Below are 14,575 nucleotides of genomic sequence, written 5' to 3' on the forward strand. Positions count from 1 at the left end.
CACTGATACCTATCCCTAGGGAGGTATGTGGCTGCATTTGTTTAATCTTTTGTCTAGAGAGCTGGCCCACGTGCAAGTGCCTGTCTCTCCACAGTTCTTGCCTTTTGTATGGGCCCCGACTGCCAGTAATATTCCTAACTCACTCAGCGCCCTACAGCATCTTGTTTTTCTTAGTGGCAGTAATTGCGGTTGAACCACTTCCTTATACGTGGTAGGCTCGTATTCTACCACGGAGCTGCACCCCAACCCTAAGAGGGGGTGTCTTTGACCTGTCTGGCTGTGGCCGGAGGAAGCAGAGCCAGCGCAGTGGGAGACAGCTGGGTTTGGTTTTAGTTTGAGTTTGGGGGGCATCTGAAAGGCCCGATGCCCAGAGCCCGGGCCCTGGCGCCCCGTCACGTCGTGCAGAGCGAGTGTGCTGGGAAAGGAGAGCCGGGAGGCAGAAGCCCGAAACCCCAGCACTGGAGCCGCAAGGCCACGAGCGGGCACCGGAAAGACCCGGTCAAATCCTATCTTACCCCTCCAGCTTCTGCAGCACATTGCCACTCGGAGATCGGGACTTTGATCATGGCTCAGAGATTTTCTTTCAATTGGTCTGGAACAGGCTTCTGGAATTTGTGTCTTTCGCGGTGCTGGGGTCATCCCAGGATATCACGTGCTAGCCACCCACTCTCCTACTGTGTGAAACCTGGCCCTTCTGGTTATCTTTTGAAATTGCATTTTTTAAAAATTGTTTTTTGTCTTTTTGAGACGGGGTCACCTTGCAGTTCAGGCTGGCCTTGAGCTCACTTTGTAGCTCTGGCTGGGCTCAAACTTGCAACGATCCTCCTGTCTCAGCCTTCTGAGTGCTGAGGTTACAGGCATGCGCCGCCACGCCCGGCGGAAATCTGCACTTTTTAACAAGTCCCCCCCTGAGGCTCGCACCCTTTTATGGTCCCCAGCGCCCTGTTTGGGGTTGTTTCCTAGGAGACACATTATTGAGCATCAGGCAATGACCCTGAGAGTTTTGGATAAATTCCAGTCCCCCTAATTTGTTGTAGCCCTTCAAGTTACCTTCCTGGTTTCACTCTCCCCATCTTTTTAATGGGGTAATACTATACCTTGTTTCCTTGAAAATAAGCGCTAACTGCAAAATAAACCTCAGCTGTAATTAATGGTAGGTTGTTCCCATGGTGATGCCAAAGCCACGCCGGACATTACATATGGCTCCGTGCTGTTACTCCTTGGCAACTTGTAAAGCCTAGGACAGCCAAGATAGGCTGAATGGGGCTGGCGTGTTGGATCTCTAGATAGTAGTATTTTCAGACGTGTGGTAGCAGTACCTATCTCACTGGTTAGTGTGAGGATTAAATTTTCTTAAGTACAGGCATGGAGCCAGAGACCCAGCAAACGCTGAACACACGTTGCTGGTGTTATCCCAGGGTTATAATTCTTTATCCATATCTCCAAAATTCTAAAGAAAAAAATTACAAAATCAATTTCTCGCCTGAAGCTCTGCACAAGGAAATTTGGTAGTGAATCATGACGAGACTGATGAGAGAGATTGATCCTTTTTTCTGTGAATATTAGAAATTTAGTATGTTTAATTACGTGCAGAATTCGGCTCCACCCCTCATAGGTAATACGTCATATTCTAAAATTCATATATTTCCTAAACAGCCAGAAAATGCTCAAGACAGAGCGCCGACGCTTCCAAGAACAGCGCGATCTGTATTTTATTACCCCTTCTTGGCCGCGGACTCATAACCAGACAGGAGAAAGCTCGCCCTCTTGTGGTACAGTGGAGAACTGTCCCGTAGATGAGATGAGGCGGGAGGAGAGTGTGGCTGGCGGCCGCGACCCAGAGCGAGCCTTTCCAGAGTATGTGTAAGTATATATTTAATATTTGCAATTCCTTTTTGCAGCAATTCCATTGTCTGGTCAACAAATAGAAACAATGCTTGGCTGGCAAGCGTAAAGTCCTGAGTTCAATCCCCGGTTCTGGGGGGGAGGAGGGAAGGAAACAAAAAATTCCATGGTGTATGTTTCCAATACATTATATAAATTTTCAATACTACTGTATGGCACTTAAAATTTCAAGATTACTTCCACTTTTACACATTCTAAACTGGAGGAGAAGCTTATCTTCCTTCTCAAAGTGGTTCAGACCGCAAATGACCCCCAAGTCTCATGTTTGGGAGGTGATTGGATTATTTTTTTATCTTTAAGTCTGTTGTTACCATTGACATATATAGAATGATCGCATTCATCGCAGGGGATTTGGACCTGTGTGTGAGATATATTGCAGCTTCTCTTTTGCCTCTTCCCCTCCCCTGCCTTCAATCCCTCTTTCTCTCCTTATGGAAATAAATGGAAAGCTTTATTTCCACTTTATCCTTGCATCATTTTTTCCCTTCCCTTCCTCCCTGCATCCCCTTCCAACAGTTTCTTTCTTTTTCACATTTTGACTATTTGCACTTTCAGTTTCTCACACCACAGATACAATGTGGGGTTTTTTTTTGTTTTTGGCGGAACCAGGGATTGAACTCAGACCCTTGCACTTGCCAGGGAAGCGCTTATTCTCCTGAGCCATCTCCCCGGCCCCCACAATGTGGTATTTACACATTGCTTAGCCTATTTCACGTAAGCGTATGGTCTCAAGGTTCAGACATTTCGCTTTGTATGTCTTGAGTTTATCCTTTATAGCTGAAGAGTACTTCATTGTATATACACATAAAAAAAAATTTCTGCTCATGAGTTGGGCATTTGGTTTGTTTCCAAGACTTATTATAAACTCTGCCAGTGTTGCGTGGGTGTGCATGCTGGCCTTGGCGCGACGCTTTTAATTTTGGGGGAGGATGCCAAGAATGGCGATAACTGGGTCAGAGGGTACCGCTAGCCCTAGCATTCTGAGGACTCTCCACACTGATTTCCACAGTCCCACCAACAGTGGGGAAGGGCTCCTTTCCCCGCCTACAGCCCCTCCAGCATTTGTTCTTGGTTGATTTCTTGATAATAGCTGATCTTTCCGTGGTGAGATGGAATCCAGGGATATTTTAACTTGTACCTCTTGAATGGCAGTGATGTTGACCATTTTAAAATTTTGTCCCCATTTCTGCTTCATCTGAGAAGTATCTGTTCATCTCAGATGTTCACTTTTGAATTATGTCTTTAAATTTGGAGGTCTGATTTTTTTCAATTTTTTTAAAAATGAATTTAGGACAGAGTCTACAGGGTGTACAGGGTCTCACCACGCAGATGGGACTCGTAGTGATTCTCCTGTTTTTATCGTCCCAAGCACTGGGATTACAGGCGTGCACGACCACGCTTAGTCTCAGTCTCCGTCTCAGCTCATCCTGGGGATGGGGTTGGCACAGCACACCAGGGATCGAACCCTGGTCGCTGTGCTCTGCCGAAGCAGGCGCTTTAGTCTGCTAGCTATCTGGTCAGCCCTATTTTTTTTTTTTTTTTTTCAATTCTTTCTGTGTTCTCGATGTGAGTTCTTTGTCTGAGGAGTAACTGGCTAGGCTTTCCCCCCAACTCTATGGGTTGTTTTTCTCCGCTGGTGATTTCTTTTGCTGTACAAAAGGTTTTTAATGAGATCTGTTGTTGATTTTTTGGTAGTATTTCCTGGGCAGTTGGGGTTTTGTTCATGAAATCTTTGCTTAGACCTGTCTTCAAGAGTTCTACTTACTTTATCTACCAGCACAGTTAGTATTTCTGTTATTTATTTACTTATTTGGCACAAGGTCTCACTGTGCAGCTTGGACTCGTAGTGATCCTCCTGTTTTCAGCCTCCCCAGTGCTGGGATTACAGGTGTGCACCACCATGTTTGGTCTTGGTGGCTGGATCAGTGTGCCCTGGGGGCAGGGCCGGTGCAGCATGTGGTGCTGGGGATTAAACCCCGGTCCCTGTGCTTGCCTAAGCAGGCACTTACTCTGCTGAGCTATCTCACCGGCCCTCGTTTTTCTGTTTGAATATTTAGATTTTTGATTCATTTTGATTTTTAGTGCACAGTGATAGACATGGGTCTTGCTTTAATTGTCAGCATGTGGGAAGCCAGTTTTTCCAGCACCATTTATGAAAGAGGCTATCTTTCTTCCAGTGAATGTATTTGGCTCTTTTGTCAGATGAGGTGGCTGAGTGTGTTTGGAGTCATTTCTTTGTTTTCAACATTAAATCTGTTTTGTGGAGTCATTTCTTCTAATTGGTTCCACTGATCCCTCAGGGTTTTTTTTTCTTGCCTGTACCATACTGTTTCTAATCACAGTAGCTCCGTACTATAATTCAAATCAGAAATCGGGGATTGTGATGTCCCTGCCTTGCCTTTGATGCCGAAAATTGTTTTTGCTCTTCTAGGTCTCTTGGTTCCCAATGAGCTGTAGGACGTTTTCCTCCAGTTCTGTGATATGTGCTAGTGGCATCTTGATGGGGCTGCGTTATACCTGTGTAAGTTTTGGAAGAATGGCCATTCTCACTGTGTTCGTTCTTCCTACACGAGAGCAGGGGCTATTTTTCCATTTTCTGATATCCTCTTCTATCTCCTTTTCTGCATACTACAGTGTTCAGTGTGGAAACCTTTTCCTTCATTAGATTGATTCCTAAGTATTTCATTTTTAAAAGTGCTATTGTGAAAGGGGTTACTTCCTTAGTTTCTCTTAGTGAGTTCTATTTGTAAGGAATGATACTTGAGTGTTGACTTTTTATCCAGTTATGCCACTTAATCTGGTTATTACATCTAGAAGTTTGGTGGCCTTCTATGTAGAGTATTATGTCATCTGCAAATAATTTCACTTCTACCTTTCCTATCTTATTTCTTTCTCTTGTCTGATTGCTCTGGCTAATGTTTCTAGAACTATATCAAATACGAGTGGTGACAGTGGACAACCCTGTCTTTGTGTGTGTGTGGTACTGGGGATTGAACTCAGGAGCTTGTGCTTGCCAGGCAGGTGCCTATTTTACTGAGCTATCTCCCTGGCCCCAGACAACCTTGTCTTTTTTTTTTTTTTTTTTTTGATACTAGGGATTGAATTTAGGACCTTGCGCTTTCCAAGTAGGTACTTTTGCCCCTGAGATGTCTCCTTGGCCTTGTCTTGTTCTTGATCTTATAGTGAAAGCTTTCAACTTTTGGCATTTAGTATGATGATAGCTGTTGGTCTGCCATAAATGGCTTTTATCAGCTGGAGGTGAAGGCCATTCATGGGGTAGTTGGATCATGAGTGCCACAGCTGCCCTGTGGTTACAACACGAGTGACTGAGAAGGTGGCCGACGGAGCTGCGACCTGGAGGGGCGCCTCTCTCCCCTTGGCGCTCTGCTTGCTGACGCCGCAATGTGAGCAGCGTTTCTCCGCAGCAGGTCTTTCCACCATGCCATCTTTGCCTTGAGCTGGCTGACACTGGACTGACCCCGATGATACCGTGAGCCCCAATAACATTCTCCTCAGCCTAGCACGGTGGCACACGCCTGCAACCCCAGAATTGGAGCGGCTCAAGTAGGTGGGCTAAGAAAACCAAACCAAGCCAAACCAAACCAAAAATCCCCCCAAAACATCAATAATATCAACAACAACAACAACAAAACCCAAGTGAAATAAATACAGATCAAATGCCTTCTAACACTTCTTTTCCTTTATTCATTGTACAAGCTTGGTGGCTGGGGCAGCAAACCTCTTTAGAGATAGTACCTATTTAGAATTTGGTGGGCTGTTTGGTCCCAACTGTTCAGTTCTGCCATTGTGGCAAAATAGTGGCTACAGACACTGTACAAGCCAGTGGATGTACTGGATCTGAAACTTCCATTTATGGACACAGAAATTTGATCTAAATGCAATTTTCATGGGTCACAAAGTATTAGTCATGATTTTTTTTCTCAGCCACTTACAAATGTAATAACCACTCTCAGCTTGTGAACTGCGCAGAAACAGGCCATAGTGGGCCAGGCTCGGCTCACTGAAGGGCTGTCACCTGGGGGACTCAGGAAAGGGCCATCGCCCAAGGGGCTCACGGGAGGGCCCCCATCTGCAGGTTAGTGCTTCATCTGAGGTTTCACAAGCAGTCAGCAAGGAAGCACTGGTGTCAATTTTTGCTTTACATTCTTTTGAAAATTGAGGAATTTAAGAACTTTCTAAATTTTTAACTTATTTCACAGAAAAAGTTTGTTCAGTAGCCCTGCCAGGGAGCAAGCACTCTGGCTGTACTACGACTCATGTTTTCCTTTTTTTTTTGAGACCACCTCACTGTGTAGTTCAGGATGGCCTTGAATTCACTTAGGTAGCCCAGGTTGACCTTGAACTCACAGCCATCCTCCTGCCCCAGCCTCCCAGTTGGGACCAAATGGCCCACCAAATTCTAAGTGCTGGGGTTACAAGCATGCACCACCATGCCTGGCCCCTTACTTTCTTAAATATTAGGGTTTTGTTTTCCTTTACTAACCCAGAAGGCTTTCCATTTGTTACTGTATGGTCTAAGAAGTTGCTGAGTAGGGAACAATTGCTTTTTAAATCGTAAGCTAGTCTTTGACATTTATTTATTTAGTCTTAGAATACTCATTCAACAAAATTTTAACTTTGAAATAATCAGACTTAGCAAGATTTATCAAATGTACGGTTTTCTTGGCCTACCTGAGGGAAGCGCTGCGTTGATCGCCCAGCACCCCCTTGCCCTCTGGGTTGACTGCCAGCAGACAAGCATTTAGATCACCAGAGCACGGAAATTAGCAGCGGTTGCCATTTCACCCGCAGACGCCTTTCACGTTTCCCCAGCTGCACCAATAATGCCCTTTCGATAGCAACATGGACACATTCCAGAACAGTCTGCAGCGGCAGCCCTAGCCCTGCTCCAGGCCCAAGGGGTGGACCTCGTGCACTGCACCCAGTAGACTAAGCCAGCAGTCCCGAAGCACGCAGGCGCGGCCGCCGCCTCTGCACGTCACCCCACGCTGCAGGCGGCCTTCAGGCCTGGCGGAGCTGCCAGAGGCAAGGGTCCCTCGGGGACTTGCAACCCTAGGGCAGCCGTGGGACGCGCTGCAACTCGTGGCACCAGGGTGCACGTAAGGCAAGGCAGGGAGTCAATAATTATCTTGGAGCTAGTTTTAATGTTTACCTTGTTTATTGCATTTTATCTTTCACACTTTTTTTTTTTTAATATGGAACGCTTCACGAATTTGGCGGTCATCCTTGCGCAGGGGCCATGCTAATCTTCTCTGTATCATTCCAATTTTAGTGTATGTGCTACCAAAGCAGGGTTGCCGAAGTGAGTACCCCGCTTCCTTTCGAATGAGGTGTATCCTGTGCTTATCCCATCACTGTACTTTGGAAGTACAGAACTGGTTCGACTGCGTAGGTTCACGACCAGAGAGCAGTGTCGCAGGAAGAAACTTACACCTTGAATTTTTTTTTTTGGAACTAGGGATTGAACTCAGACCCTTGCACTTGCCAGGGAAGTGCTTAGTCTACTGAGCTATCTCCCCGACCCTACACCTTGAATAGTACCTATAGCTAATTTAGTTGGGATTCTGGTCTTTAGATTCCTAAATTGGTTGTGGAATGAGTTAAGAGTTTTGGGATTATTGGTATATAATGAATTTTATCTCTGTATGAATGGAGAACATGGAATGTGGTGCAGGCAGAATGCTGTAGTCTGAATATTTCTCCAGATGTATCTGCTGAAATGTAGTCACCAAGGTGACGGTGTTAAGAGGCGGGGCCCTTACTTAGGAGGCGACTAAGTCACAGGTGAATGGGATGACTCCCCTTTTCCGGTCCTTGTTTGGCCTTCTACCCTTGAAGATCCAGTGAAAGCTATCGACCTGGAAGCAGTGAGCAGCCTGCCTCACACCCAAGTCTGCTGGAGCCTGTCTTGGACCTTGCCACCCCTAGCACTGTGAGAAAACAAACTAGAACATCCGGCTCAGGTATTCTGTAACTGTAGGAATGAACTAGAAGATACCCTGCTATCTCAGAAGGCATTAATGCACCTTTAGAGTCTGAAGCTTAAACTTTGGCGCGTTCTCTAAGGAAAGGATGTAGGTAAAAGGTCTTAGAAGGCGACTGTGCATGAGGATCTCCCAAGCTTATTCCCAGGCTGCCTCTTCAGAGGGTGGAGAGCTGAGGCCTGGGGCTTGGCACAGAGCAGGCATGCAAAACATATTCATCAGCGGTCATTATAAAAGACGAAAGAATTTATGAAGGAAAGCAGGCTTACTTAGCACTGGGTGTGGGGCCACAGGCCTGTACCCCTAGCACACGGGAGGCAGGCAGGCGGGTGGTGGACTTGAGGCCAGCTGGGGCTCCCAGCAAGTTCATCATGAGTTCTAGGTCAACCTGGTCTACTTAGTAATAAAACAAAAGCCCCTCTAGAAAACCAACGAAGAACCCAGGTGTCTCTGGCTTATGGCTGTGGAGGGAGGTTCGGCCCTGACCTGCTGTGGGCCCAGGGGAGGCAGCACATCACGATATGTGACGGGAGCCCGGTAGTGGGAGCAAAACAGGAGGAAGGGCCCAAGGTCCCACAACACTCTTCAAGGCCACACCTCCAGTGACCTAAGCACCTCCTCCTGGGCCCTACCTCCTGAAGGCTCCACCAGGCCTCCCAATAGTGGCACCTTGGGGACCACGCCTTTAAAACCCAATTAGCCATTTGGTGCCAAGGTGGACATCTAGCATCCAACTTATAGCACTTTTAGATAGCCAGGAGCAGCGGCGCATACCTTAGTCCCGCTACTGGGAGGCTGAGGCAGGCCGACGTGAGCCCAGGAGATCAGCAACAATCTGAACAGCAGCTAGACTGTCTCAAAAAATATTAACAAGCAGTGCTGCATCAGGCCTCTTTCCATTTTTTTTTAATGTAAAATATACTGCCATGCTGCTTTATTTTATTTAAAAATGTTTTATTAATTTTAGGCCTAATTTTGGTACTGAACAAATCTATTAAATTCGCTGACCATGATCTGACCCATTCTAGAAAAGAGGGTCTAACGAAGTTCTGCTATTCAGCCAATGACGACACAGACTGCAATGTGGTCTTATCATTTTAATAGACTTTAATGATTATTGCTCATCTGCAAGGATTAATATTGCATTCATTAAAAATCATTTGATACAAAATGAACTTTTTCTTCCCAAGTTGCTCTCCATTCGCTCCCTCTGATGCCAGATGTTTTCTGGTGTCCTTTGTTACATGGCTTGACAGAGACAGAGCCCTTCTCTATATTCCTATGGACACATTAATAGATACAGGACCAGAGGGAGCCCAGAGGGCAGCAGGACGCGGGCCCCTTCTTCCAGCAGAGGTGCCCCACAAACACACTGTCGGCCAGGTAGCGCCCCTGGCAGATGCGGCGCTCTGATTGGCGGTTAAGTGCCTCAGGAAAAAGGGCTTCAACTGTTAGCGTCTACAGAGAAGGAAGCACAGTCACACTGGCAAGAAGTAGAGACTGGGTGGGGAGAGATGGAGAAAGGGCAAAGAAGTTTTGGCAAGGTAGTTACCCCCGGCTAAAGAGCTGTAGGGTAAAAGCTTTCCTGTATTTGTTTTTAATGCATGTTTCTCTGATCAGTCGAAAGAGAAGAGAAAATTTCTAGAATCTAGCACTAATGCATGATCCAAATTTGAAGGATCACAAGCTAGAACAAGTTGAGGATTTGAAATCCTGGATAATTATATAGTTAAAGCTCATTTGACCATGCAGAAATGCTGTAAGCAGCGTGCACGGCACGGGACTTCATCTCTGACCCTTGTGAGCGCCTCTCTGGGGATTCTTTCAGTGTGTGAGTCAAGGCATATTGGCCACTTGCTCTACACACAAACTGCCCTTTAAGATCTTAGATAATAAACTTTTGGGGGCACGTATCAACCTCAAGTGGTGGCCTTTCTGTAACAATAGCATTAGAGCGGGCCTCCAGCTCGAGGCAGACGATACAGAGGCAGGCTTACCTCACCAGGGCCCTGTGGATGACTTCCTCCCACCCACACCTCTCTCCCTCTCAATATTTTAGGTTGCAGAAGCACAGCTAATCAGAACTTTTTTGCTCTTAGAGGATAAAAACCTAGATAGAGCTCAGGGCTTCCCACTGAGCAATGGCTCAAGAGATCTGCCTTCAGCATAAGCTGTGTGGGGCGGCGCTGAGAGAACCTGCTTATGGCTCCAGTTCGCGGATGCTATAAGCTAAGGACTAGAAACACATGGATTCATTCAGAGTTTGAGGCCAGTATTTCTCTAGACTCAAGTTGCGCACTTAGCTCCAAAGGTTCAAAAGAGAAATAGGTTAACAACTAGCCACTCAAGCAGTTCCTCAGTGTTAACACTAAATATTTTCTTTAGTTTTTTAAAAAATACAACAGAAATAAACACTAGGGTATGAACTCAACTCGATGGAATGTAGTCTAGTTAAAACTAGAAAACTGAGCGACTGGTGGGAGTGGAAGGGTCGTACTATAAATCCAAGAGGGTCTACTGGATCGTAACGAGCAGCACTCACTAGTCCATGCCTCTGAACCAGACACACCACCTTTACAAGGGAAACAGGGCTTGGAATTTCAAAGGGAAGTTAACATGCACCACCTACGGCTCACCTACCTCGCTGGTAGGCACCATCCCTGCTCCTCTGAAGAAGTGAAAGAGCACTGATTTTAGCAGCTAAGAAATGGGCTCCTTTAAGGCAATTTAGACACTGCAGATTGTTCACTTAGAAGGTACCTTAGCATATCCTGTTAATATGGTACAAAATTAAGACTAAAATCTCCAGAAATGGTAAAGAATGAATCACCTTTCTGGGTCTGGACAGTGAAATCCTTCTTCAGCGATCAGGGTGAGGAACCCTAAACCTCAGTTTCATCTAAACAGCCATGAAGCAAGCTCCTGATGGTCTGCAGAACTCGAATAACGTGATGAGAAAATGCAAATGAAATTATAGAAAAAAAAATCAAGAGGTAAGGAATAAAAAGAAAATAAAAGTTATCTTTAAAAATATTTCTTTTAGAGTCATGTGGTTCACATGGACTGATCGTTGGTAATATGGTCCATTAGTATCTGTAAAGAAAGAGATGAACTGGTTACCATTCATGTTTTCCATGCGAGCATTCCAAGAAAAGAATCAGAAACAAGAGCACTCCACAGGGTGCCTCTCCAAGTCCCTGACAGCGCCACCTCTGCTGCTCTGGCCGCTCTCTGCTAATACGAGCCAGTGGTTGTCAACGACACTAGTAACAGTCTGGGAGTTTTTACAGAGTAACTACCTGGGGCTCATCCAAAGCTCTGCACGTTCAAAATACACTTATTTCTCTCTATATATAATAAGCAAATTTCTCTCTGTATTTGTGTGTGTGTGTGTGTGTGTGTGTGTGTGTGTGTGGTACTAGAGATTGAACCTAATGCGTCATGTGTGCGAGGCAAGCTCTCTTATCACTAAGGTATACCTTCAGCCCTGCCCTAGTTCATTTTTTTTTTTTTTTTGCAGTAGCAGGGATTGAACTCAAGACTCTGTGCTTGCCAGGCAAGCACTTATTCTACTGAGCCCTCTCCCCAGCCCTGCCCCAGTTAATTTGGAGTAGAGTTCTGACTTTAAAATCAGGCCTAGTACCTAAAGAAAGCAAGCTGGGGGGCAGTTGCTTTAATATTGGGGAAAAAAGCTTTTCACTGATTTTCTCCAAATTACCTGTAATAATTAGGTTTGAATGGCCCATTTTTGTTGAGTCCCAGGTATTTTGCTTGGTCATCTGTGAGCTCTGTCAAGTGGGCATCAAATGACGGCAGGTGCAAACTGGCAACATACTCATCTAGAAAAGCAGAGAGATGGGAGCGTCACACGTGCCTCTCAGGGCAACCACTCCCCAACTTCATCTGTAGCTTTAGGAGAAAGAGCACAAAGATGCAATAACTTAGAAAGAATCCACAACTTGAAATATTTATAAATGTACCAAGTCCTGAAAGCTACATTTCTGGCAGTTTCCCTCAGGGCTGCCCAAATGCATGCAGGAAGCCACTTACCAGAGGGACAGAATGGTGTGGATTCGCCCCTCCAGCCTCCTCTGGTAAGAGCTGTGGCTGTGGCTCAGTGGCCAGCACGTCATGCTCTACTCCCACCTTTCTGAATCAACCTCTCCTTAACTAGATTAAGTTATAATCAAACAGGGCTGGGGAAACGGATTGGCAGTCTAAGCACCTGCCTGGCAAGTACAAGGACCTGGGTTTGATCCCTGGTACCACATGCCATTCTGTGCCAGCCACTAAAACCGGGCATGGTGGCTCATGCCTGTAATCCCAGTGCTGGGGAGGCCGAGACAGGAGGATCACTACGAGTCCAAGCTGCGTAGCGAGACCCTGTACCAAATAAGATTAAAATCGATTATAATCAAATTATGAATCAAAGTGGATCCCAAAAAGCTCCAAGAGAGCTCTGTGTTACCCACATTCATTTAGCGAAAGATCTATGTAGGCACTGTACCTCAGCAGCATGGATTTCTATGGTAACCAGCACAAATGTGCTACTTTTCCATAGTAAATTTCCCTCAATTTTATGCACATGAATTTTAAAAAGCCAATCAGAGGTAAGCTGTTACGCCAAAGGGAACACAGCAGGACGTCTCTTAGTTCTATGTCGGGAATCTGGGCTGTCCAATACGAGATGGGAGGTGGACATCGTGGCACAGAAGGGACAGACGCAATGCGCCACACACACTTCGAGTAACCCCACGACGCAGGCGGTCACCTGCCGACTGAGAAGGCTGGGCCAGAGAACCTGCTTGTGTTTCTCGAGTTGGCGCCGGCCCTGCTAAGCTACGCTAGAAGTTATTCAGCTTCACAAAGCTCCGTGACAGGAGGAGCAAGCCCTGCACAGCCCTGCACTCAGCACCGCACAGCCCTAGTGGGCCTTCCCACAGCCCGCAAGGTTCACAGGTGGTACTATTTTTATGATACTGATAAAGAATCAGAGATTCATGGATAATAAACTTGTTTTGAGGTCAAACACGTAGTCAACATTAGAAGAAAAATCAGACTGTGACTAAATCTGGTGCTCTTCATGATACTGCAAGCCTTCTAGGGACCAATGTGGGTTTCCTGTTTCACACTCACCCATTTTCTTAGGAAGCAAGTACACATCCTGTTTGTAGCGTCCTTCGGGTGCATTATAGAGCTCGATCAGTGCCAAAGCCTGGGGGAGCGGGGAGAGGAAAGTGAAAACTTCTTCGGCACATAAAAATAAGAGAGTTTGACAACAACTTGGGACAAATACTAGAGTGACCTGTCATGGCAGCACCTAGCACTCTGCTTGTATTAAAGGCCAGCACACATGCCCCAGAGGACTTGCTAGCATTTTTGTTTAGTGCCTGACAAAAGAACAAGCTAAATACAGCTGGACACTACTCAACTGAACAGGCAGCTCAGAGACACACACACTGACTCATGGCTCTTTCCTGAAAATGACAACGCCCACGACGCAGCACCTTATGATATGAAGGAAAGAACAGGTGGCCAAGTCCGCGCCACAGCACATGATGAGAGCTCTGACCTACCCATGCCTGGTGCCGTAAAGAACCAGTGAGGAAAAGCAGGCCTCCTGCCGCCTACCTGTGTCGTCGCTGTGATGGACAGGACGAAGGTGGGAACCGTGGAGCAGCTCAAGTTGAGCAGGCGACCCTACGGAGGTAGGAGAAGCCCTGGGGTCACCTGTTGCCCCCTCGGATTCTGGTCAAATACAAGTCAAGTAAATGCACGAAAGGACTTCATACCCCTCTATACTCAGTTGGAAGAGGAGGAATTACACTTCCAGATTGGGACTCTGGCTTTTATCCTATTTTCTGCAAATCCGTCTGAGTGGGAAAGGCTGAAAGTCAGCTATGGTCAGGAAATAATACGTTACTTAGCGAAAAGAAGATAGCTTTTGGACTCTTTCTATTCTGTGGACGAGACCATCGAGACATATCCTTCTGTCCTAAGATAGAACCCGGGTAACAGGCCCACCATTTCCCCTGCCTCCCCTTCCTCTGCGGATCCAACTACACGCTGCGCTGCTCTGCCCGAGTGCTCTGTGTACCTCTGCCAGGAGGACGACGCGCTTGCCATCTGGCCAGATGACATGATCCACCTGAGAACGGACTCGCTCCCACGTCAGCTCTGGAGTACGGAGGCTGGTCTGAAAGGAAAAGGCACAACTGAGTATGGCTGTCATGGAAAACTGAGGAAAAAGAGCGAGCGACAGCTGACAGCAGCCTCACCACATCGATTTCTGTGTTGGAGTGGCCCATATTGCACACGATGCAGCTGTTTTTCATGCGGTCCAAGTGCTCCCGGGTCACCACATTTTTATTTCCTAGAAAGAAAGATGGGTGGTTGAGGAAAGATGCTGGGAACAAAGGTACTGACAGCTCTCAGAATACAGGAGGAAATCTGCTGGCATTAAAGAGCTCGCACGCATCACAAGAAAAGCCCACAGTGGCTGGTGGTCACCCACAACCTTGCCAAGGCCTATGTGCAGCTGCAGTAGGTGCTGCCTGAGGAAGCAGAGAGCCCCATGGACAGGCTGCGCCTGAGGACTTCAGTGGGACTGGCTGGGGTGGGGCGGACCTGAGGTGGCTCTGCCCCTCAGCAGGCGCAGGCACCTT

General features: G+C 46.6%; 1 protein-coding gene and 1 non-coding gene across 4 annotated transcripts in view; both read right to left on the reverse strand.

Moving 5' to 3' along the window:
• Nucleotides 1-7,115: 7,115 nt before the first annotated feature.
• LOC111818257 lies at nt 7,116-7,218 on the reverse strand. The gene has a single exon (XR_002822282.1). It is a non-coding gene; the product is annotated as a U6 spliceosomal RNA (small nuclear RNA).
• A 1,774-nt stretch (nt 7,219-8,992) lies between these two features.
• Ahcyl1 (adenosylhomocysteinase like 1) overlaps nt 8,993-14,575 on the reverse strand; it is a 41,511-nt gene continuing 35,928 nt past the window's right edge. The window contains exons 12-17 of one of the 3 annotated variants that reach the window (XM_004636904.2): nt 14,189-14,283; nt 14,008-14,106; nt 13,542-13,610; nt 13,047-13,125; nt 11,629-11,749; nt 8,993-11,003 (exon numbers count right to left, since the gene is read on the reverse strand). In XM_004636904.2, coding sequence (XP_004636961.1) covers nt 10,997-11,003; nt 11,629-11,749; nt 13,047-13,125; nt 13,542-13,610; nt 14,008-14,106; nt 14,189-14,283 — 470 coding nt within the window. In that variant the 3' untranslated portion in view covers nt 8,993-10,996. Of the gene's footprint in view, nt 11,004-11,624; nt 11,750-13,046; nt 13,126-13,541; nt 13,611-14,007; nt 14,107-14,188; nt 14,284-14,575 lie in introns of those variants that run through there. The other 2 variants (XM_023721675.1, XM_004636905.3) reach the window with 2 other exon arrangements.

Source organism: Octodon degus, unplaced genomic scaffold (genome assembly GCF_000260255.1).
Source record: "Octodon degus isolate 3935 unplaced genomic scaffold, OctDeg1.0 scaffold00084, whole genome shotgun sequence".
Classification (NCBI taxonomy): domain Eukaryota; kingdom Metazoa; phylum Chordata; class Mammalia; order Rodentia; family Octodontidae; genus Octodon; species Octodon degus.